Source organism: Neodiprion pinetum, chromosome 2 (genome assembly GCF_021155775.2).
Source record: "Neodiprion pinetum isolate iyNeoPine1 chromosome 2, iyNeoPine1.2, whole genome shotgun sequence".
In the NCBI taxonomy this organism is placed as follows: domain Eukaryota; kingdom Metazoa; phylum Arthropoda; class Insecta; order Hymenoptera; family Diprionidae; genus Neodiprion; species Neodiprion pinetum.
In genome coordinates this window covers 12,029,258-12,052,784 of record NC_060233.1, presented here as the reverse complement: position 1 = coordinate 12,052,784, position 23,527 = coordinate 12,029,258, and the positions used below count along the sequence as shown (strand labels likewise).

Below are 23,527 nucleotides of genomic sequence, written 5' to 3'. Positions count from 1 at the left end.
TTTAACATAGGTGGTAATCTGTCTACATAATATGCAATTCAGGGGACGTTTCACCGAAATCCGACTGCACTAATCAATGCATTTATGAAATTGAAGTTAGTAACGTTAACGTAACGAAAAATTGGGGGGAAAAATTACCATGTTGCAAGCTTATAGTGACTTTGAAGTAGTTAAGTTTTCAAAATATGAATACGTTTTGCCTTATTATGATTTACTGAATTTTAGACATTCCCGCAATTGTGAAATAACGATTCTCCGAAACGTTGATCATTACAATAACGATACTAACTTCAGCCTTGTATGCACATTGGGATACATTTTATGAAAATCTATCTACATTTCGGTAACCGACAATGAGTATACATTATCTCCACCGACAATTATCGTTCACGGCTAGCCGAATCTCTCTTTCATTAAATTTCACTACGAAAAATGACCGAGTCAGTTAACCTGTACTACCGAATTATAGGTCAAACACAGAGTTGCATGATTAATATTTTTTCAGTGAGAAAAGACAGGAGCACACTTCTATCATATTGCGCTTATCAATTCGGATAATTACACGGCCCTTTGATGGAATACAATGGTGAACGAATAAATAACATTTTGGAAGGGTTATCGTATGCTTGAATTACTTTATTTCGTTAGAAATCACAACAGTTCCAACTCCAACTTATCACACCAGATGGCGTTGTGAATAACGCAAAAGCGACCGTTTCAAAGGACACTTCACCTGCACGCTTATTATCATCACATTACAAACGAATGAGTGAACAAATTTCCAAGCAGTCGATTAGCGAATACTGCGAATGAAGTGAAACAGAGTCTGCAAGTATGACGGCAAAATTTCCGCCGTTGGCTCAACTGTGCCGAATTCATCCGCATGAAGTTACGAACGTTACTGTAACGATGCGTGTTTAGAAAAAATCTTTACTTCGCCCCTTTAGGATTGTATAAAATTTATTAAACTATGATAAAGAAACATACTCTTATTTTGAAAAGCCAAGTCATTGAAGGTCGATTTAAAATTGCGCATTCATAATTTTTTCGCCTAATGTTTCGTTACGTTAACGTTACTAACTTCAGTCTCATCCGAATTCCGAATTTCATGTTGATCAAAATTTGTTCCACAACGCCAAGTTCTATAAGCGGAAATTCATAATGTGAGCACAATTCAGGTTGTTTTAAAATTTTATAGCAAGCAGCAGGGGCACACGGATAACGGATACAGAGAATTACCGACTATCATATAAGGAACTGAAAGACGCATATTATTATGTTAAAAGCACGTAGCGGGCCTACCTTTACCGACCGAACAAACTCACCCTTTTTCTTCCTATAATAAATAAATATACAATCAAACGGAAAGGGTTCAAATTTCGACGGTGCATAGCTCTTTCTTAAGTGATATTTAGGAAAGTTACTTGTATCCCGAAAATGCCGAATCCCTTCAGTTTGTTCATGTAATATTGGGAGAAAAAGGGTGAGTTTACTCGGTCGGTAAAGGTAGGCCCGCTAAGTGCTCTTAAACTCTGATTGGGTTTACAAACCACAAGGGGCGAAAGGCCGTTTCTACCATGAAGCTACCTCGTGTCTTATTGTAGAGATAAAGAGCCGCCGCTGCTTTGCTGCTGTCGGAAAGTTATAGCAAAGCTGTGGATATTCCGAATTCTGTATGGCATCGGTATTTCACTCGAATCGAATTCCGTCTACTGCCGGTGACTAACAATAAGGTGAGAATGTAAGTTGAACAGCCAGTCCACGCATGAAATCCAATCGATCGTTATCGGCGGCTAATCTTTGAGTGGGTTGTTTTTAATCCCCGTCGAACGAACATCAGAAATCGATACAAAGTTGGTAGATGAAATTTTCACAAGATCGTGATAACGTGAAAAAAAAACGTGCAGTCATGAATTTTCTCCAATTTTCAGAAATTGTATCGTATAATTAACGCTGACAGAGGGACGAAACGGCAGAGTTAAGTGCAGTACGCATTGCCGATTTATACAAGCAACTGATCATCAGACCCATTGATTCGTGGAAGAATAAGAAGCAGCGACGGCCAACTAACTATTCGCTGGCTATACTCACGTTACGAGAATGTCGAACGGAAAAGGAGAAGAAGAAAGAGAGAAAAAGAGATCTGGAAAAGCACAGTCACGGTGCATGTGGTAGAGAAGAAGAAGAAGAAGAAGAAGAAACAATAACGCAGCGACGAATGCGAGTTTTTTTATTCATTCGACTATGTTCATGCCATTGATTACGAGTAATGAAAGTCGTTCGCTTCGTGTTTCGCCCATATGGGTATGAATATTTATTTCCGGAGCGGTTGAGTGAAGGTCGGTCAGATTATTCTGTACTTGATGCAATCATCAAACTCAAAAAGGAGTTTAATTTCCAATATTTGAATACACTTTGCTTTTTAAAAATAGATTATTAAATTTCAGACGATCCTACAGTTGCGAAATAATAATGTTTTCTAAAAATGAATCGTTACATTAACGTTACGAACTTCATTATTTTGGATTAGAAAGTAATTCTACCATTTAAATTCTCATATTAAATTTATTATCAGTATTCGTGCATCACGATTAGGTCGTGTTTACCTTCAGCCACTCGAGGGAAATTCCCGAATGATGATTACGAAAGGTAGACTGATGATTCATCTTATCTGCTTGTTATTTCGTCGCTATCATTTTACTTCCCACATTATTTCACGTAAATTTATCAAGAATTTCTGGCCTATCTTTATAAAAATTTCGTAGATTATTCGCACAGTTGAGGAGCTGAATGTGAAATTGACACGATGAACAATTCTGACTTACAAACGGACGTTTAGAAAAAATGTTATACTTTTCCCAAACATACGTTATTCTTCATTTGATTTGTCGGAATGGCTCAATTTCTGCTAAAGCAAAACTTGGCCTGGTGAACTTTTTTCTTATAAATCTGCGAAATAACAATTTGCATAGTTGTATTACGAGAATTTCAATTGACGCAACGAAATGAATCACTTATAGCCTCCCCGCAAACGTGATTTTGTACGTTTCTCCTTGAATTCGCCGACAACTTCATTTCTTCTGAAAACGTTTTCTCCCATTCAACTGTTTCACCAGAAACTCGTAAGTTATTAAATTCATCAGTTGAGTAAAAATCTTTTAAACCCTAATACATAATTTCTCATTTCTTGTTTGCAGAGAAACATGTTTTTAGGACCAAAATAAAATTCAGTCGCAAGTGCAGGTCAACGTCATCGAATCGGTCTAACATAATTCAATTCCCTTAACTAGTAATTTTTTTTTACCAATGTATAAGTCAAAGACCACGTCAGAAAAGCGATTTACTTTTTTCTTCACCTAAACACGAATCATTCCAGTAAATGGACGACTGGAGTATAGATTCGAAAATGAAGGTACATACATGTATAAAGTGAAGACTGCACGTACAACTTAAATTTCTCGGAATAAATTCGAGTACAGTAATCGTTTTCCAGGCAACTTTACAAAATTTCACAATTCTGTGGACACAATAAATGGGTGTTTGCAGTATCCATGACCTTGAATGGAAACGCGATGAAGGATACTGCATGCGCCATAGATGTGTCTCATCGTCAGGGTAAAGTTGAGTTGTAAAATAGGTACACCAGATAAGGTCGAACCTCATTTTCCGGTTACTACGAATAAGGTTTTTTTTTTTTTTTTTTAATCGAGGTCATGTATGCAAAAGAAATCACAAACGATTCCCATAGTATATGAAAGTCAGTCGTGTGGTTTTTAGCGAAAATAATTATCTTTCTCCATACCGAAAGCTGACTCATGTGTGTTTGTGTTTGTTGTGACACCAATACGATCAGCAACTGCCTACCACTTACAGTGACGAATTCACGTATCGAAGAAGAATCTGTGTTCACCTCATTCACAGAAGTGGAATCGTTGGCTTCATAATATCGCGACTTCGCTTTCTGCGCACGTGGTTTCTCGTTCCAACTTGCTTTCGCTGAGAACTTATTCAAAATCAGTGGCTTATAGCACCGGCACTGTCCTGCAATGTCATTTAAGCCCATATAAGGCCGTGACCGTCAAACTAGCGGAAAATGCCGTCGTTCTGTCGCTGTGAGAAATGCAACCTGTTTTTGAAATACGCAGTGCGAATTTATATCGCGTATATTGTTTACAGTCTGTATTTCCAACAGAAAATATTCCAAGCATAGGAATTTTTAGAAAAATTGTTTCATTCTTCCACCTTCAAATCCATTCATGATTCATACTGTATATTATTTTCGTACTTGTAATAAAGTCGGCTAGGGAGTTGAAATGAAGAAACCTATGTATATGTACGTACATACAACGTATGTCGCTAGTTGTAAACTTTCAATACTTATTTACGTCCGAATAATTTTCAAGTCTTACGATTAAGTTTTAGATTGCATCACATGATTGGAATAAACAAGCAGAAAAATTCGACTGGCTTTAAAGGTTCAGTCTTAGAATCTTTTGCTAATCCGGTTACATGCGAAAATAAAAAAATTTTATAAAATTATATTCATTTTTGCAAATAATTTCAGGATAGCTCGACCGAGTTTTCTCTAACTCTAGTCTGCTCTGAGTTCAGAGGAATCGCATCGATGGCGAAGAAAATCGTAAAATCCGTTTATTCATATTCGAGATATGTTGTCGGACAAAAAATTATTCATTTTAGCAAACAACTTAGGAATTGCTCGACCGATTTTATTCCAAATTTAACCTGTTTTGGATGAAGAAGAATCGCGGTGATTAGTTTTCGAGAAATCATTGGTGATAGAAACTGGAACACACGGACATTCTCAACGAACATCTAGTCAGTCGAAGGTGTTTCTTTAGTCCTAAAAACGTGAACATCCAATAATATTCGAAAGATTCATCATCCTGTGATCATAATAGCTCTCCCTCGTTTCCGAAGAGGGACTAGTTAAAAAAATGTATCTTGCTGTAAATTTTACAAAAAAAAAAAGAACGTGCCGGTAAGTGACCTGAAGCTTGAAGTATGCTCAAATTGAAGGGTGAGTGTACCACGCAGAGACGAAAACCTCGGCATGTGGCGAGGAAGCGCACACATTGACACACGACCAGCATTGGTATCCACGCCTCTCTCTCTCTCTTTCTCGCTCCGATCTCCTCTCTCACTCTCTCTCTCTCTCTCTCTCTCTCTCTCTCTCTATCTGCCGCGTGTATTTAAGCGTGTGACAAGTCTGAGGCCGTCTAGCTAGGCTAGATATGCCCCGGAGCGAAAATATCGCGTCGACAATGGGTCTGGAGCGAAGACCGGAGCAAAGTGATGTGTCGTTACCGGGCGATGCGTGGGCAAGTTACAGGCTATACATAATGCACTTACTTTATAGACCTGGCCGTAGGTCCCATTTCCAACGACCTCGATGAGCTCGAATATCCCAGCCGGATCCTGAAACAGGGATAAACGACGGGTGTGTTGTTAACAGGGAGAAACAAACGACGGTGCAAAACATCGGGATCCCACCCAAAGCCGAAGCGCGGCGAGGGCTTGACGACAGCGGCTGATCGGGGGAGGAAACAGGCATACTGACAATGAGTATTAACGTCTGGAGAATTAGGCATCGGCTACTTGTTTACCTTCAATGCGTTCAAATCGATGTCGTCTAACGAACAATTCACGCTCGGTGCTAAATTATGCGCCATCTTGATATTCCTTCACTTCGTACAAATGGGAAGAAAAAATATACACCACACCACCGCACAACACAGATTTACTCGCTAGTGTATGTACATACAAAAGTAATCAGCCTTCTTATTTTACCCACTACACTTCAATTTTAATCAAGTTTTCGACGCACACCAAACGCGGTACATCGCACGGTCACCAATTTTTCCTCATCACTCGCGTATAATATACATTATTTACAAAATATTTATCGTATTCTTTGCTATCTCGCTGAGGTATCACTCACTTTATACGGTATATTGCCATAACGTCGGAGCGAGCGAGGTAAGCCCACACCTCGACGGCCGTTCTGTGACCCTATGACGTCACCGATTCACATTCTCGACATGGGAGTCATCCCCACTCCTCGACACACTGGGCTAGAGTTACGGCAGCGCGAAATACGAATTCGCTTATCGTCCCCGCGAATGAATCACCCACGCGGGTCCGAAATAAAAGTTAATTAAAATTAAAAAAACGTAGTTTAAAAAACCTAGCAGTGTTATTTGTGTCAATTATGGTGAATACGGATGAAATAGCATCCCGACTACGCAATAGCAATGAATCTGAGAAAATTAAAATAACACAATCTAAGATATCAACAATATCAGGGTTCGTACGCTTTTTGGAACCCGAAATTCCCTGACTTTTCCAGGTGTTCCAGCCTGAAAATAGGATTTTTTTCAGTAACCTTCCAAGAAATATGGTGCTGATTAAAGCCAATTTTTTTTGTATATTAATACTAAACCTTTAATATTACCTAGTAATTAATTTACTGTCCGACTACTAATTTACAAACAGCAGCCAGCGATTTTCAGTAAGAAAAAAACGAAAGGAGGTTTGATATCAAGTAATGTACGTATAAGAATGAGTTTATTTCTTCAAGAAACTTAAAATTCCAGTCTTATTTTCGAAATTCCCTGACATTTCCCTGACTTTTCCCTGCTGTAAGAAACTCCCTGAGTTTTACCGGTTTTCCAGGTTTTCCCTGTGCATACGAACCCTGAATATGTCAGACATTTTTTTATACTTTAAACCAGAGATTGAGCGTTGGAACGTTCAAGATGCTTAAACCCTGTTGTTTTAGGACTTTTGCTCGCTGATTAGGCCACACATCCCACACATTTTTCTGAGTAGTGTTTGATAAACCTAACGTTACAGTATATGGTAGGTATCACGTGCAAATGTAATGTCAACGCACTTCTGTTGTGTCGTGTTCACGCAATCTACATATTTTTACCCACTCTGGGAATAACAACTCTTGAGAAATTTTTCCGGCGATCTTGAAAATTCTCTATGGTGAAAAGAACGAACCCAATATTTTATTCAGACGGTGCTACCCTTTCATCTTTGGCATGTTTCTCGCTGTTTGTTGCTTTGTAGTAGTATGTTTAAACTGACTGTAACAAGCTTTAAATTGTGATGAGATCAAAAAAATACCCTCTAACCAGAAAAAGACAATTGTTCGAATCCCTCACTGAAAATTCATTAGCTTTTGTATGAAAAAGTAAAATAAACTACCTCTGCTGCAGTCATCGCATGTACCTATTTTTTTAGTGTTCATTCGGAAATCATTTTTTGACAATTGGTTGAAAAGTTCTAATGTCATATTCTTTTTTATATTTTCAACTATCAAGTTAAGCGTTTTTTTTCTACTACTTCGTTATGCGGAAAATTCATAATTGCAGCAATAACGAATTACCAAGTTAGTCAAGTATCGATGAAGTTCAACTACGATTACAATTACTTGCAGCATTTCTTCTGCTTACTACATTTTATCGAAAAACATAATAGATCCAAACGTGTAACTGAGCTTATCAACAATAATAATATAATTAAAAGTTATGTATGCGTACTTCAGCAATTCTTTATACATTACAGAACAAGCTGTAACTATGCTATATTGTATATGTACAAAATGTTCCATTGAAGAATCTAGTCCAGAATAAAGTATTATTATGAGCCTAATTACAATAAATAGTTGCGTAAACTGCAGGCAATGAAGCTGATTATTCAACTAATATTTTTCAAACTATAATATTTACTTCAAGGGGTTTTGAGTCTGACAGGGCTGTTCAGAGGTTAGTTAAACTTCTCTGCATTTACGAATGAATTCTGCATTAGGTAAAAATGCATACATTAATTTCATAAACATGAGTTCGCTGTTTTTAACAAGACACGAACCCCCTTTACCGAATCCCAATAATCACCGCTATAAGCGGAAAAATGTAACACAGTCGGTAGACCAACCGTCACACTCAAAACCTTGTTCAAACAATACAAATTATTTTTAATTAATGTTTTCCACCGGGTACAACAATGTCAATAAATATATAAATTTATTCGTATCATAGAATCAATTTTTTCTTAGCAGAGCGCAGCAAGTTTCCGAACCGTGGCCAAGTCCCTAAGCAGCATTTGCACAGTCTGTTTTGTTCGAGGCAGAAAATCAGGGCCTGAAGCAGGATCATCTGGGTCCATGGCTTCCAGAGCTGGAAAAAAATTGAGAAAACTGTGTTGCAAATTTCTCAAATTGAAAATTGAAGCACCAGATTGTAACTAATGCAATGGTCGCTGATTGAGTTTAGCTCTCATTTATACATTCGCGAAACGGAAATCTTGCCATTTTTTCAACTTACCTATCACATGTGTCTCAATTGTAGTTAGTCTAGAGTCAATGTGATTCTGAAAGTGATCGATGTGCTCCAACAGCCGTGATCGACACTCAGCTGGATCAATTGGGGCCTCTGGTTCTGGTATAAAAGGTTGCAGAGGCAACATTTCATTAAGATTAGTCGATTCTGGCTCAGTCTTTTCCACCGGAATTGACGGAATCAGATCAGGCGTTTCGGATGTCGAAGCAGTATTTTTGGGCGGATCTAAATATTAAAACCAGTTCATTAAACTGATATTCTTGATATTAAGGATATGTCGGGTGTAAAGTTAAGTTAAAACAGTGTAAAAATTGTAGAGTTGCGACTTCAAGGCTTAGAATCGACAATTGAATCAAATTCTGATAAGTTCAACAGAAAATCGGTACAGGAAAACATTGAAGACCGTGAAATTCGTAGTTTGTCCAATTTCAATGACTAATAGTTCATTTCTGCTAATAAATGAATTTTACACAAATCGGTTGTCATAAATTTATAATACAACACATTTGTTACATGCAACCTGTATTTATTTCGCACAACTTCTTCTTGCAGTGAATTGAAGAGCTCAAGATACAATTTCAGACGATTTGTCGATGATCTAATTAAAAACAAATTGAGAAACGATTTTTTGACATTACGCTGGAATTTTCTCATGATCATAAGATATAGAATAGTATGTCTCAAAAGTTGTTGAAGAGATAATTGAACTTTTCTTTGCAAATCCGTGTCTCTCTTTTGTCTTTCTGTGTTCATAGTATATTCTTTTGACTCAATTAAACTTAATAATAATCAGCTGCACTAGTATTGTCTCTATTTCAACTGCAGAAAGATTTTACGTTTCAATCGAAAAGTCTAAAATATCGATTACTTACTATTATCTTCGTTCTTTACTTCAGACGCAGTTTTTTCCAAGTTACTCCTTGTCAACGCTTCCAAAAGAATATGACCTTCAGATTGATTTTCATGTTTTTTAACATTCTTAAGTTCTTCAGCATGCAAACTATCCTCTTCCAAAATCTTCATCAACTCCGTATTAGAAGCAATCGACTTTTTATGCGTTTCATCTTCTGGTTCCTCCTTTATTTCAGTTTTTATTTCAGCACAGGGTGAACTGTCCAAACTAGACTCAGCCGTCTCAAGTGCTGGCTTGACAATTTCCATTATTGGCACTAATTCAGTATTTGGTTTTGGGATTTCAGTTTTTTCCCAGTTTTTAGCCCAGAGATACAACTTCGGGTGATCTTTTTTTCTTTACAAAAATCGGTTAAAAATTAAAGACAAACCTATTAATTCTGGCATTAAAACTGCGTGAGGAAAAACGACTTACTGTGCAACATTAATTTTGACTCTTAGACTGTGCAAAATTTGCTGTATTTGTAGCAGTGCTGCGACCAAATCATACGAACGCTTCAACATTGCAGCTCTTTGATCGATCGCAGCTTGATTCTTGGAACGACTCGATAGACTGTAAATAATTTTGAAATAAATTTCCACGATTGAGGATAAATCGGCCGGATTACCCGAATCAAAAGTTATGAGAAGAGAAAGGACCATTTAAAAATCTCAAGCAATGTTACTTACGCTAATGATAGTAGAAACGAATGAAACAACCTTCCTAATATGTGATACAAATGAATCAGAGCAAACTCAAACAATAGAAGCTAACTGTAAGATATTCTATAGAATAATTCTATAGAAGGTTTTATAATTAAATCTTTCAAAATGATTAAACCCTAGTATTTTTAATGTTATTATCATGTTTTTGGGACTATTTTGTTCCAGTATACGAATCTCAAGAAAGTGCTTAAAATAATTTTAACAAGTCGATATTTTCACAGTAGATAAAAGTAGATTTTTATAAGTACAATGCAACAGATGTTCAGATGAACGACTGCCTATATTTGCATATTATACTTGCACTACATTATGAGGTTGCTCATATGTTTTACAGACAATTTGTGGGAGATCGGTCAACGAGCGCTATGAGTTTGAAGACATTAAAATCAGATGAAAAACTTCAGAGTTTAATAATTTTGAACGTTTTAATAACAAAACGATATTTGAGCTTGCGTTATTCAAAATTATTTCAATACACTTCTACAACATAGTAGGAACGCCATTTGATTTGTGAACACCATAATTGGTACAGGTGACATTGCTCAACATTTTTTTGCAGTTTTTTCTCGTGGACTATTTTTTTTTAAGCCTATTCAATTTACCTAGGTAACTTTCCCTCTTTAATCCAGTCCTGATCATGGCTGTACTTCTTAGACGGTCTTTGCCTGTACGGATTTTGACAAATATAGCAAACGTACTTTTCTGGGACATCTTTTTCTTGTTCAATAGCATTACAGTGACCGTGCTGCCAGCAAAGGCAAAGATCACACTGGATCATTAATCCATCCTCTTCCATAAATCCGCATGTACAGTTTATTATTTCCTCCCGACGAAGCTGTTCCACCTTCACAAGTTCCCCATTAATCATCATCATCACGCCATCTCCATCTAATGTGTCAAAGATTTATTTGAAAGTTAGTGATCAATTTACTTGACCTGATTTTATCAGACATTCCATTCAGTTGTATTTAGGATATTCAGATTAACAGTTCTATATAAGCTGTTTTGATACATTTTTGCAAATTGATAGTAAAAATTAATATAAAAATCAATTATTTATACTAATATGGGACAAAAATATCTTGCATAATTGTACCGCAACAGTTTACAAATCTGTTCAATTCAATTCCGAGTTTCTTAATTAAATTTAGGCAACTTAAGAACCCCCGAATGTTTTGCCTATATTGATATAAAGTTTGAAAATACCAGAGGAAAAAGGAGATCAAGTGTGTTTTAGAAACAATATTATTAAGTGATTGAGGTTATAATTTATACAGTAAATTCTAAGCCGAAAATTTACACAAACAAGTCTCAAAATTAATTAAAGTTCACTATTTGTAATGCATGCATAACATTTTCAATTAAATTCACCTTAATACTACGATAATAAATATGAAATGCAGGAACTAACTTACATTTACGTTATTTTTACATAAATGAAATTAGTTCAATACATTTTTGTGTGTGTATAAATATATTTTGCAATAGATGATAACACTTGATTCAAGTAAATTGAAAACGCTCTTTGCCAAATATATACTTGATTTCAAGTATGGCTAGCCAATTTGTGAAAATAGATTCAATTGTGACAATCAGCAGTACACCTGATATAAAAAAACCTGTTGGTTTTCAATTATCTGTAACTAAATTTTGATACATATATGAATATTTGCCCTGGCGAAAAAAATTTTCAGAAGCTTCTGCAAATATCTACGAATTTACTCAAAACGTGAATTCTGAATTCAGAAATTTTGATAATCTTAAAGAATTTTGTAAAAATATCTCACAATAAATTGCAATGCACCACATAAATTTCAACGAATTAACGAAAAAACTTTCATATCTCTTCAATCTCTCTTGAAAGTTTTCATTTTCTAGTTTGTTTCAAGATATTTTTTAACACGTATGTCCACTAGAGTGGTCCTTATTTAGGGTCTTTGAAAAATAGTGTTGGGAAAAATCTGAATCGAACAGGGATTTGAGTGATTTGAAGTCAATCTGAGAAGCGGGGGGCACAGAAAAAATTCTTCGACACCCTAAGTAAAGACCACCCTAATATCCACATTTTATCAGCTGCATTTCATAAGAATTAATTACGACTGTTTCCTAAAAATTGCCGATTTCTTTCAGAAATGTAACTCAGGTTTTCATGTCACAGTACGTTTAAAAAATACGCAGAAATACCAGAACGCGAATTTCTTTAGATTTGTGACATAAAATGAAGTTCTGAAGGAATATGAGTTTTCTCCAGAAATTGGTCCGATTTTCATCTTTTTTTTATTTTTTTTTAGATTTTCAATAGAAAATGAAGTTCCTACAGAATATAAATTCTATTTAGAAACCTTCTAGAATTTCCACACATCCCTGACATTATCAGAATATGAAATATTTTCGAAAAAGGAAAATGTTTTCACAAAACCGTGTAAAACGTTGTATATTTCGGAGGATTTGCTAAATAAAATTTCACGAATAATTTGCGAGAATATTTTTCACCAGAGTTCAAACATAACAGTAGTAACTGCTCCTATGAGGTGTGAATGAATAACATTGATAAAAAAAAGAACTATATACCTTCAGTATCATTACAATTATCACTTTTGGCAGCATCCCCTTTTGGGGTTTCACCTTTCTCAATATTATGAGAATCGCTTAGTTGACCTGAATAATAACACAAAGAAAATAATAAAATGTATATAAAATAGGGGAGTAACATAGGTAAGAAATGCCATTACAATAAATCCATTCAAATCACACCATCTACGCAATTACTCATCATAGTTTTTGTTCTTTTCTTTTTGTAACACAATAATTACAAACTACTACACAATCGGTAAAGACCCAGTACCAAATATACTTTTACAACTTACTTGTTAGATTATTCTCATCACTCTTAGGGTTCGATTTTCTTCGACTGAACCTGTAGGTAGGGGCAACTGGCTCTTCAACATCCAAAGTACTGTCATCTAAATCCCCATAATCATCCTTAAGCTCCAACAACCCTAATATACAACAACAAAAACTCATTCTCCTAATGCCAAAACAATAAAATCTTGACACTTCGTCATGATCGTTCTACTATTTTTTTGAATCTGTGTTTGGAAAACAAAGTCTGATTTGCCAGAACCAATAAATTACCTTGCTTTTTCTTGTACTTCAGTTGCGTATCTGAATTATACTCGGAAGTCTGTCGTTTCCTTATAGTCTTTCCTTTTTCTTGAATCGACGGTTCGTCCAATGATTTCGACCTGTCTAATTTCTGCAGTTCTGTAACACAATTGCTGGGCAAAGGAGTAGTAGTCACAGATCTAACCGGCAACAAGGTTTTGATACCCGTTTGAACTTTTTCATCTCTAACTTTGAGGTCGAACAGCGTTCCTGGCGACATTGCACAACTAGCTTCCCTATTTTTAATGATATCTTCATCGACATCGATGCTCTTGCGTGAAGAAGGAGATGCAACTTCTGACTTAGAATCCTCTTTGACATTTACTATTTTCTCTGGTCGAATCACGTCGGATTCATTTTCAGGTATTTGCTTCTCTTGGGTAGCTTTCTTCTTTTCAAACTTGTTTATCTTCTCCATAAAGTTGTTCTGCTTCTTTGGTATTATATCTTCGATCGATTCCCCAATCGTTCTGGCGTACGCCAAATCTGCTACATTCGGAGTGGAGCCCAAAAATTTTGAATACTCAGGATGATAATGTTTTATATGCATTTGGAGAAGATTTTCCTTGCGGAAATTCTTGTTGCAGCCCTCTTTCGGACATTTGTAAGCGCTGTCTTCCATTTCAACGCGAATGCCTCCGATAAATACGGCTAAAAATAGATACAGACTCCATGAAGATAAAAACAGTAAAGATCAATGCTTTAAATTAGAAAATTTACATCATTTTTGTTCTCAAGTAAGAATATCTAATGGTTTTCCATTTGATTTGGTATGGTGATACTAGAAAGTTCAAATTAATAATGTTAACATAACGATACACTAAAAGAAATATTACGATTTTGAAACTTAAGTAAGAATTTGGACAAATCTGAGTTTTGTTTCATTATAGTTTACTGAATTTCAGACAACCCTAAAATTGCAAAGTAATGATTTTCCCTGAAAATGAACCGTTACAGTGACGTTACAAACTTGCCCTTAGGTAATTTTGCAAATAGCTTGACCTTTCTTTGTAGTAATTCATATTTAAACCTTTCAGAAAAACTGTTCAAAGTGACTGGACCGTACCGTCTCAAGCCAGTTAAGAAAAAAGACAAACCCCTGGAAAAACTGTTTCCTAAATTTTCTGCAGCATTAATGCCGTCACTGATGGAGAACACAAATAAAACAACATCCCTGCTATGTAATGGAAATGATTGTCAACAAAATCAAGACACACGCTAAGGTGTCGACAATTTGAGTGAAAATTTTATAATTCAAACAATCAAAATGATCGGACTCTAGTGTTTTTGGATCAATTCTAATAGTTTTTAGGTGTATTTTGTTCACTACAGAGATCTACAGAGATTACCTGAAAAATATTTCACAAATAGTCGGCTGTATTATAGTAACAATTACATTTACTCGATAGTCTAAGATTTCTTAAATAGTTTTAAGACAATTTTCGGGCAACCAATCACTGAGAACATTAAAATCGGCTCAAAAACTTCAAGAGTTCAATCATTTGGAACATTTAAATCATAAATCCTTTTCTCAAACAGTAACATCTTAACTACTGTTGTTAAAGTTTACTCGAATTCGTTTTCACAACAGTATAGGCATTTTTTCAATTGCGTTCACTATTATTGGCACAAAGAAAATTGCTAGAGATTTAATTAAACAGCTTAGGGAGACTATATAATGAGGAGCACGAACTCTGGTTGAGAAAACGACACAAATCTTGTGATCACTTAGCGGCGCTAGTGTGACTTTAAGTTCTCATTCTCAGTTCAGAATGGCCTGTGGGAGGCTAACATTATCCTTAAAAGTAATCTATCGCATTATTTTGATAGCCACTTCACGGTTTACAGTTTTTAGTAAGTCAGAATTGAGTATCATGCTTAAACACGTAACATTTCTAGAATATAACTTATTACTTACAGTATGTGATGACTGTATGAGGTGTGATAGCATGTGAAAATTCAAATGAGAAATTACCGTCAGTGAAACAGGCTTATGAGTGAAGGTTTGGATATTAATAGTAAAACTTACTTCCAGGATCAGCAGATGTAACAGGAGTTATAGCGAGCGGCATAACAACTGGAGCCACAGGGCAAGGTGTTGTGACTTCGGGAGTTCCAAGAGGAGTTTTAGCTTTGGGTAACAATGTTTTGATTTTCTTTGGCACTTCAGCCGGCGGTTCTTGCTTTGCCTTAACAGAACTAGATTTGTTGTTCTTTTTCCGATGGATACAAAAATCAAATTTCTCAGGTTCAAAATCGTACATTCCATGATTCTCCATGAATGATCGAATGTCATTTCTTGACCTGAACTTTTTCCCACTCGATTTGCTGGTAAATTTATTGGTGTTAGTTTATTGTACTCTCTGAATTTGATCGGACAAACACAGAGTCACTATAATAACTTACTGTATAAACAAGACATCCCACTTGCCGGCTGATGAACCAGTTCTTCTCTGCGTGAAGTGCTTCTGCCATCCAGGTGGTAGCCTCTTATCTGCCACTATGATAGATCGTCGTGGTCCTGCAACTTCAGTTAAGGATGTATCAGGTGAACAGGTCAGTTTATGAAGTTTCAGGACGAAAGAATTAAGAAACAGTTTTAAAACCAAAAGTGGAATCTGGTAAGTTTTAGCAGAGCTCTATCCCCTGAGTGAGAAAAAAAACTTAAAAGTTAAAAACCTTTTAGAAGTTCAGTCTTTAATTCAGTATAAACGTATTGTTTTGACAGGACTACTAAAGCAGCTGATGTGTCCTTAACATATTTATATGCAAACTGCATCTGCTCATTCTCTGAATTTGACTTTCCACAAAATTGAACAAATCTAAGTTGCAAACATAGAAATACATGTGTCTTGACAGTGACTTTGTTGCAACGTAGAGACTGTTGGAACGTAGATTTCAGCGTGTAATTCATTAAAAGTTCTATTCTTCTCCTATCCGATATGTACTAGAATAGTTTGAATCTCCACTTACCGTCATTACCATCTACGATGTAAGACTCTATTCCTTGAGGCTCACCGTCGATCCACTCAGGCCCGACTTCATCTTCATTGTCCGTATCCATTTTGGGCAGATCCTTTTTCTTTTTCTTGGCATAGGTTTTAACTTTAGCTTTACTTGGCTCAAAGCCTTTGAGTACTTCTGTGCCAGAATCATAAGCAATAGCTGGTGCCAATTCGGGTGGTTCGGATTTAACGTCGTCTTCGCTTACGAATGATTCATCCTTTTTAAGTGACTTTTCAGAATCCGTTCTTGGCCGTTTTTTAGCATTAGAATGGAACAGATCCATTACACTGTGTTTTCTCTTCTTGTCCCTTCTCTCTTGTTTACTTCCTATGTAATCTCCATCAACAATCGGTTTCTGTTTTTACAATTGTTCTCAGATTATTCTAAAAATATTCAGTTTACTTTCTGACTCAGAGTGTTTACGAAGCTGACATTTACACATTTCAAACTTATTCCAAAATTTTCCAAGCAATTTTTATGATGATTCCAAGTCATTTACAATGTGTGAAGAAATTCACGTGAGTGTTAGTCAAGAAGAAGTCATTCTGAAATTCATGCGCTGACCAATTATTGCTGACAAATTTACATTGCCAAAATGATACTATCCTCTTATCAGATAAGTTATAGTTTATTTAATTTGATAAAATTGTCCACTATCAACAAGAAAATGATATTATTTTTTTATTATTATTTAATTATAAATTTTATATATATATATATATATTATATATGTATAACTCGACCAAATCTATTCTAGTAGTTTTATTAAATAACAGGTGAACTAGTTAGGTCATGAGCATTTGAATTATTCCAATGAAATAAATCACTTGCATTTCCTGGAAATATAATTTAGGACATTTTTCCTACAGAAATATATCAAACTGATCAATTACCAATGAGACTTAAGACCACTTCTTGCATTACTGGAAACTTTCTAATGATTCATTTTATTAGCTAAGCTGAAATGTCCTTACTTCAGCTTAACTTTATATTATATATATATGTAATATTTATTTTGACCTAAGAAAATTATCTTTGCAACTACAAAATGAAAACTTGTTATAAATAAATATATATATATATATATATATATGTGTGTATGTGAGTTTTATATATGTATATTAATAACAAGTTTTCATTTTGTAGTTGCAAAGATAATTTTCTTAGGTCAAAATAAAGTTTAGGCACAAGTGGATGATTGCATCGAAACATATTTACCTTGATTCAATTCCCTTATACTAGTAAATTTTTCTTTTCAATTTATTACTTGGACACAACACAGTGGCAACATTATTGTTCACCTAAAAATGTATGATTCTAGTAAATTGATTACTGAAATCATTTTTGAAATCAAGGTATCATTTGAGAGCCAGAATCAACTGACATCACTTGGAATTAAGTCAATGTTATTAATGAATTCTAGGCAGTTTTCAGAATGTCAAGACACTAGAAAAATTTCAGACTGACTCTTCAGCTATGTACGCTTTCTGAATTTAACATTATAACTAAGCCTCCTACTCGGTATAGAGTGATACACAAAAATATGGCATAAAGACCGTAAAAAAAAAAAAAAAAAAAAAAAAAAAACACTTTGATACCATGATCTAGCAAATGTATTGAACACAGTAAAAATAGAACTCCTTTGATGGGAACAAACTATATTAAAAGAAGTAAGAATAATTTTGTAATAGGGTTTGTGAAAATTATTGTCAACTTACAAAGCATATTTATAACGATTATGTTATACACCAATAAATGGCTTAACCCTAACCTAAAAATAAGTAAATAAATAATGAATCCTACCTTTTCGGTGGCTGCAGCAATTTTTGTCATTTTCGATGATCTGACTATCTTGGCATAGCCATCATCGAACAGAACATCGTACCTGTCTGTAAATATCGTGAAATAAAAATCAATAATAACGTCGATTATTGTCAAATATGAAATGGTTGACGTTCTGGACGAGGTTAGGTTAGGTTAGGGTTAGAATCACGTCAGGTTATATTGGGTTAGGTTATGTTAGGTTACTCACCATTTCCCAACACAGTCTTAACTTTGGCAGGATATTTTCTACCATCTGCCCACGTAGCTAAAATTCTTTCTCCGACGATAAATTCTCGCATTTTCGTCTCCCTGGGGAAAAACAAAATAATTTTAAATCACAATGATAACGATCAGATGATGACGCTGATAGAGTAGTCAAAAACGCGATCTCGTCGACTTGATAAACATACGTATGTCACAACACGAAGTTTCCTTCCTTCAATCAACAAGACGAAAAAAAAAGGCAACGCTATTGAAAACAAACGAGCGCTGCTACGATCAGCTGATTTTTGTACGTAAACAAAACTTGGTAAGTCGTCGGTTCTCCGCTATCGTAACCTAATTTCACCATCTGTATGTCCTGGATTTGATCAACCGTGCAAATTGTACGTGTGAAAAGACGCAACGCGGCAGTGCATTATCGGCAAATTGCTATTGGATAGAAAGTAATGTGTGTACCTATTTTTTTTACGCTCCCGCTACGCTACTCTACGCAGGTTAGGTTAGGTTAGGTTTGCGTATATCAGGTGGGATCAATTTACGAGAGGCTAAACCATCAGTTTATTTGATCAATAAACAACCCTTCTTACAGGCTTTCAACTCTCCTTTTCTTTTCTCTCTCCCTTTCAATTTCTTTTTTTCCCCTTGATTTCTGCTTCTTAATTATCCTGTTTTTCTTCGTATTAAAGTTATTTCATCACATTGTTCAAATTATTGTCCCCTGTTAGGTGGGAATAATGTATAGCTTCTTTCAAGTGAATTAAAAAATTTCTGTGCGATTTTGATCATTTCAAGTTTTTAATGCAATGGATTGAACAGATGTCGAAATATTACACTCAGCTAATGGTTTAACAAATCATCAAAAGTCTTGTAAAGTTTATTCACTAAATAATATGAGACACCAACGAATTTTTCATCAGCTTCTCTTTTTCCATCATTAAACTCAAAAACTTGTACAAAGCTTAAGGTTAAAGTCAATCTCTAACGAGAATTGAAATTTGGGACACACTATGTACCAACACAAAATGAGATTTATGTATTACCAAGATTTCATGCAAGAACGGCATTAAATTATCATGTGAAATGATTAAGTAAGAGTCTAATGTAGAAGTGCAGGAAAGTAAATTTTTTTTTCCACAAATAAATAGTACAAGGTTTGAAGAATATGTTACCAAAGTTTGATTTTGGAAGTTGTAAAATTGGTGATGTTACACCATATTTATTGGGGCCCTTACACACTCAACACGATGGGCATATGCAAAGAATGATCTAACAGAAATTTTTCAAAGAAGAGCGAGATATTCTCTATAAGCCTAGACACGCAAACGTGTCCTTACAGTGCGGCGTGAACACATCGAAACCTTTGATAACATTTTTCTCAAAATTACACTTTTCTAATCAATGGCCATGATACTCGTAATATACTAAATGACATTTTCTATATGATATCTGAATCCTTACACTTTTCTACAGGGATCATACCTATGTTCATCATTTTCATATTTATTTTTAACATTATTATTAACAATTGAAAATTGATTTTTGTTGGTGATAAAATGACTTCTTGTGATTGCTGTAACTTTGCCAATTTCGATGCATTGCTTTGCTTCTAGGTATATTAACCCAGTAATTGACTGAACTTTTAAGAAAATACAGCTTTTCTTCTTTCAAATGACTCAGCTCTGCGCTAAACTTGTCACCAATTGCTGACGCGCCAACGTCATCATCTGACAAAACTGTTTTGTCGAAACAAAAAATACGAAAAATACACCTTTTCAACCAGTTACAGGAGGCTTTACCCTTAAAAGTACCTTAACCTTGACCCATGATATTCTAATATTGTACAGAAAAGATGAGAAATTTTAGCTGTCAACCAGAGATCATTTAATCAAAATTATTATCGTGATAACTTTAACAATAATTACAGTAAATTAGAATTATGAAAGACCCAAAGATGTGTTCAAAAACAAAAGCCTATTTTAACATAATAATATAAACTGAAGATCAACTGATTATGAATGAAAAAAAAAAATTGTACCAGTCTGAATTTTGACTACATATGGTTCAAGGAAAAGAATTTGAAAGATTAAACTGCTTTCACTACAAGCAGTTGTTGTGAAGACTACTGAATGCATAGGAGCAGCAACTAGTGTATTTACATAATGCAAAGATTCAGCAAAATTGGTGCTCGTGTAAATATTCTTTCTCAGATTCGACCCTGTCGACAGGTTTATTCAATATTACAAAGATACTTTATGGTACTGAAGTATCAAAGAAAAAATAATCACAGACCTCATTTTCATCAAGTTGAAATCCGTAACTTTAACGCAGAATACAATGTACTTAAAAAAAAATAGATACTTCACAACGTCAAGAATGTCTGATATTCAACCAACCTTGATGAAGCAAAATATGACTGTTCTTTTTGAAAGTCATTCTAAAGTTGGAAAATATTGATATTCTCTCAACGTTTTGTTACATCAACATTACGAACTTCAACGAAACTGAAAACTTGCAAATTAATTATCACAAGTGACAACAGTTCTATTCTACCTGCTAATAAAATGATATGTTCACTTACGGAGGTGGTAGTGTCCAAGTTGACTCGCTTCGGTTAGAAAAAACAAAACAAAGCCTTATAGGTAAATATATTCAACTCTGTTTATGCAACAATTATGAACTGCATATAATATGGGTTTTCAAAAATTCTAAATCAAATGCGCAAGCCAATCAAAATCATATAATATAATACAGGTTTTAATTTTCTGCCTGCAGCGACAGAATTCTTTGAGGAAACAATAAGAAGAGAACTGATTGAAAAGGTAATTTGAAAAAGGGTTAGTGTAGAGTATGATAGATATCTGCAACGTTTTTTAAATATGACAGGACATCAATTCTTTGTAAACTGAATACTGCATTGGTCTGAATATAAGTTCAAGTTTTTGTTACTCATTTCGCTCTCAAAATCCGTATTCAACTTATACGCAGGGTTGACTTCGTTTTCAACCAATTATCGTAATCTAGACCAATAAAATCACGAATCTTGAAATCAAATGTCAATTTTTTTAAACAGCATCAGTCTGAAATATAAACAAATTGATAAGAAGATCTTTATATCATACTCTCCAACTTTATTGATACAATGTGTACAAGAAATGCAATATTAATCAACACATATGCCTTTGATAATAGATAACTATTCACAGAAGTCAATTATATTCAGTTTACAACAAAAAATTCCTGAAATAAAATCGTCAAATTAAGGTTCAACTTATATTAAGACCAATACGGTTGTAATCCAAACTGACACTCATAATAATTTTAATTTGTATCCTTAGTTTGTTTTTTTAGAAGATGAGTTATAACAGTCAAAGGGTTGACCAGCCTAGAAATTAAGTCTACATGACTCATCAAATCTTTGAATCCATTTTAAATATTCTGCAATCCTCTAAAATCTCTGAATCACGTAAAATTCATGAAATCCTATGAAATTTTACAATACTATTTGGATTTCGTATGATCTTTAAAATCTTGTGACATCTTTTGAAAATCGTGAAATCAGGTGTACATAGAAAACTAATGAGTGGTTAATGCCTCAAGAAAAATTAAAAGAATTTTGTATATACAGATTCTATCTTTAATCTACCTAAAGTATTAATTGACAGCTTTACGTGACAGATTGTGCTCTAAACATCTTAATTTTGGTTTCTTACAATAGGACGGTATGGGAGATGCATCGAGTTACAGGATAAGGCTTCCCATGACTATAGAGAAGACAAGTACTAATTCAACCCTGAAGCTTATAGAGTTAAGTTAATACCTGTCCCTTTTATAACCATGCGAAGCCTTATCCCGTAACTCGATGCACCTCCCATACCGTCCCCTCGTTAGACATTTCGATTAGGAATATTTAATGGCCATTTAATATCTATGGTTGTATTAGAATGAGATTAAAACTCACTTTGGTTGTACTTGAAGTACTCGAAGCCGCGAGCTGTCCATTGGAATCCATTCGTCAAATCTTGAACTCCATTTGTCAAAATGTATCAAGACTTCCCTCTCGACCCAGTCAGTCTCAACAACGCGTGCCGAATACCTGTTGTGAACAGAAATTGATTAGGAATTATACACGCAGATTTGTGTGCCCATCATAATACATTCGATAAAACAACTGGAGAGTACTAGAGAAAAAAAAGTATAAAAACGATTTTATTTGTGTATATAACAATTAGGATGTAGTACAGGTTATGTTTGAGATATCAAAGCTTGTTGAGACTGCTTCATGTCCTTTATTTTTGAAGGTAAATGCCAATTTTCGATTGAGTTCATTGGATACGGTTGAAAATGTGTAAGAAGTTTTATTCGAGGCCGACATTAGTTTAGGCATAAGTAACTGCTAAATTAAGAGTTAAGCAAAATCGGTGAGGGGGCACGTTGTAGAGGAATATAATCGCGTTGATATATTGACGTAATATGATCATTGCTAGTTTGTTTCTGGAACAATTTATTGACTTGTTTTGAGCGATTCGACCGGCATGAATTTGTACTGTTGTCACGCTTCGCGGATTGTTAATTAAGCAGCGAGTCGGAAGGAACCGAATCATTGTCTACTCTGCCCCATCGATATACGGATGTTGACAATCAGATATTAGCTGACAGTGCGTGTCGACAATCAGATTTCAAGGGCGAGAACGCCGGGCTAAGGTCACAAATGCGACAGAGGGGTGAACTCAGCGTAGCGTGATCATTAAAGTTTGTACCATTTTTCGTTGAAATCCTTGGCTTCCAACTTAGCACCAGGGAAAAACTTGAGACCACCGCGGCTGACCATCTGGCTGATTAAAATGTTCCACACAATGATTAATGAGGAATTAAAGCACTTCGAGAAGTTTTTCGAACAGTCAGAGACGATAACCGGCTTCGGTGATTATCGTTATTCGGACAATTTTAACGAATGTTATCTTTATTTCGCGACGCAAACAGCGACCATTTTCATGACGACACTAATCGATTGTAGAATGGCGCCAGATTGCGAAACTCATTCAAGATGGAATCAAAGCTACGTTCATGCCATGTGTTCGCCCCAATGTTCGCGCTGGCGGCAAGACATTGGAATTAGCCAATAGCGTCACCGCCGTCGTCACCGAAGCACATATACGATTGTCGTACAGCGACAGTCGCGTTTGCAACGAAACCGTCCCGTGACTATTACTATATCCAGTGGTATTCGCGGGTTACCTTGGAAATCCGTCTTTCTCACTCTGCACTTGATTGGCCGAGAGGAAATGTATAGGCCAATCGGGTTGTAGAGCGAGAGAGATAGGTTGTGC

General features: G+C 35.2%; 2 protein-coding genes across 15 annotated transcripts in view; both read right to left on the bottom strand.

The window, feature by feature from the left end:
• Positions 1 to 6,031, bottom strand: part of msn (serine/threonine-protein kinase msn) — a 38,102-nt gene extending 32,071 nt beyond the window's left edge. For all 8 annotated transcript variants that reach the window (XM_046612863.2, XM_046612867.2, XM_046612870.2 and 5 more), the window contains exons 1-2: positions 5,625 to 6,031; positions 5,371 to 5,436 (exon numbers count right to left, since the gene is read on the bottom strand). In XM_046612863.2, the coding sequence (XP_046468819.1) occupies positions 5,371 to 5,436; positions 5,625 to 5,690 (132 nt within the window). In that variant the 5' untranslated portion in view covers positions 5,691 to 6,031. The remainder of the gene's footprint in view (positions 1 to 5,370; positions 5,437 to 5,624) is intronic.
• A 1,516-nt stretch (positions 6,032 to 7,547) lies between these two features.
• On the bottom strand, positions 7,548 to 23,229 carry MBD-R2. Of its 7 annotated transcripts, none has more exons than XM_069133410.1 (16): positions 22,958 to 23,229; positions 22,159 to 22,293; positions 20,779 to 20,832; positions 18,187 to 18,287; positions 17,958 to 18,043; positions 16,122 to 16,509; positions 15,555 to 15,669; positions 15,178 to 15,476; positions 13,119 to 13,799; positions 12,851 to 12,982; positions 12,555 to 12,641; positions 10,586 to 10,871; positions 9,694 to 9,831; positions 9,239 to 9,615; positions 8,352 to 8,591; positions 7,548 to 8,204 (listed from the first exon to the last, which is right to left on the bottom strand). In XM_069133410.1, the coding sequence occupies exons 1-16, from the start codon at positions 23,026 to 23,028 to the stop codon at positions 8,080 to 8,082; spliced, it is 3,315 nt and encodes a 1,104-aa protein (XP_068989511.1). In that variant the 5' UTR covers positions 23,029 to 23,229; the 3' UTR covers positions 7,548 to 8,079. The 7 variants fall into 7 exon arrangements, with proteins under 7 accessions (XP_068989511.1, XP_068989513.1, XP_046468830.1 ...); XM_069133412.1 differs by having other exon boundaries at positions 20,779 to 20,805; XM_046612874.2 differs by having other exon boundaries at positions 15,555 to 15,675; positions 22,958 to 23,228.
• Positions 23,230 to 23,527: the final 298 nt, after the last annotated feature.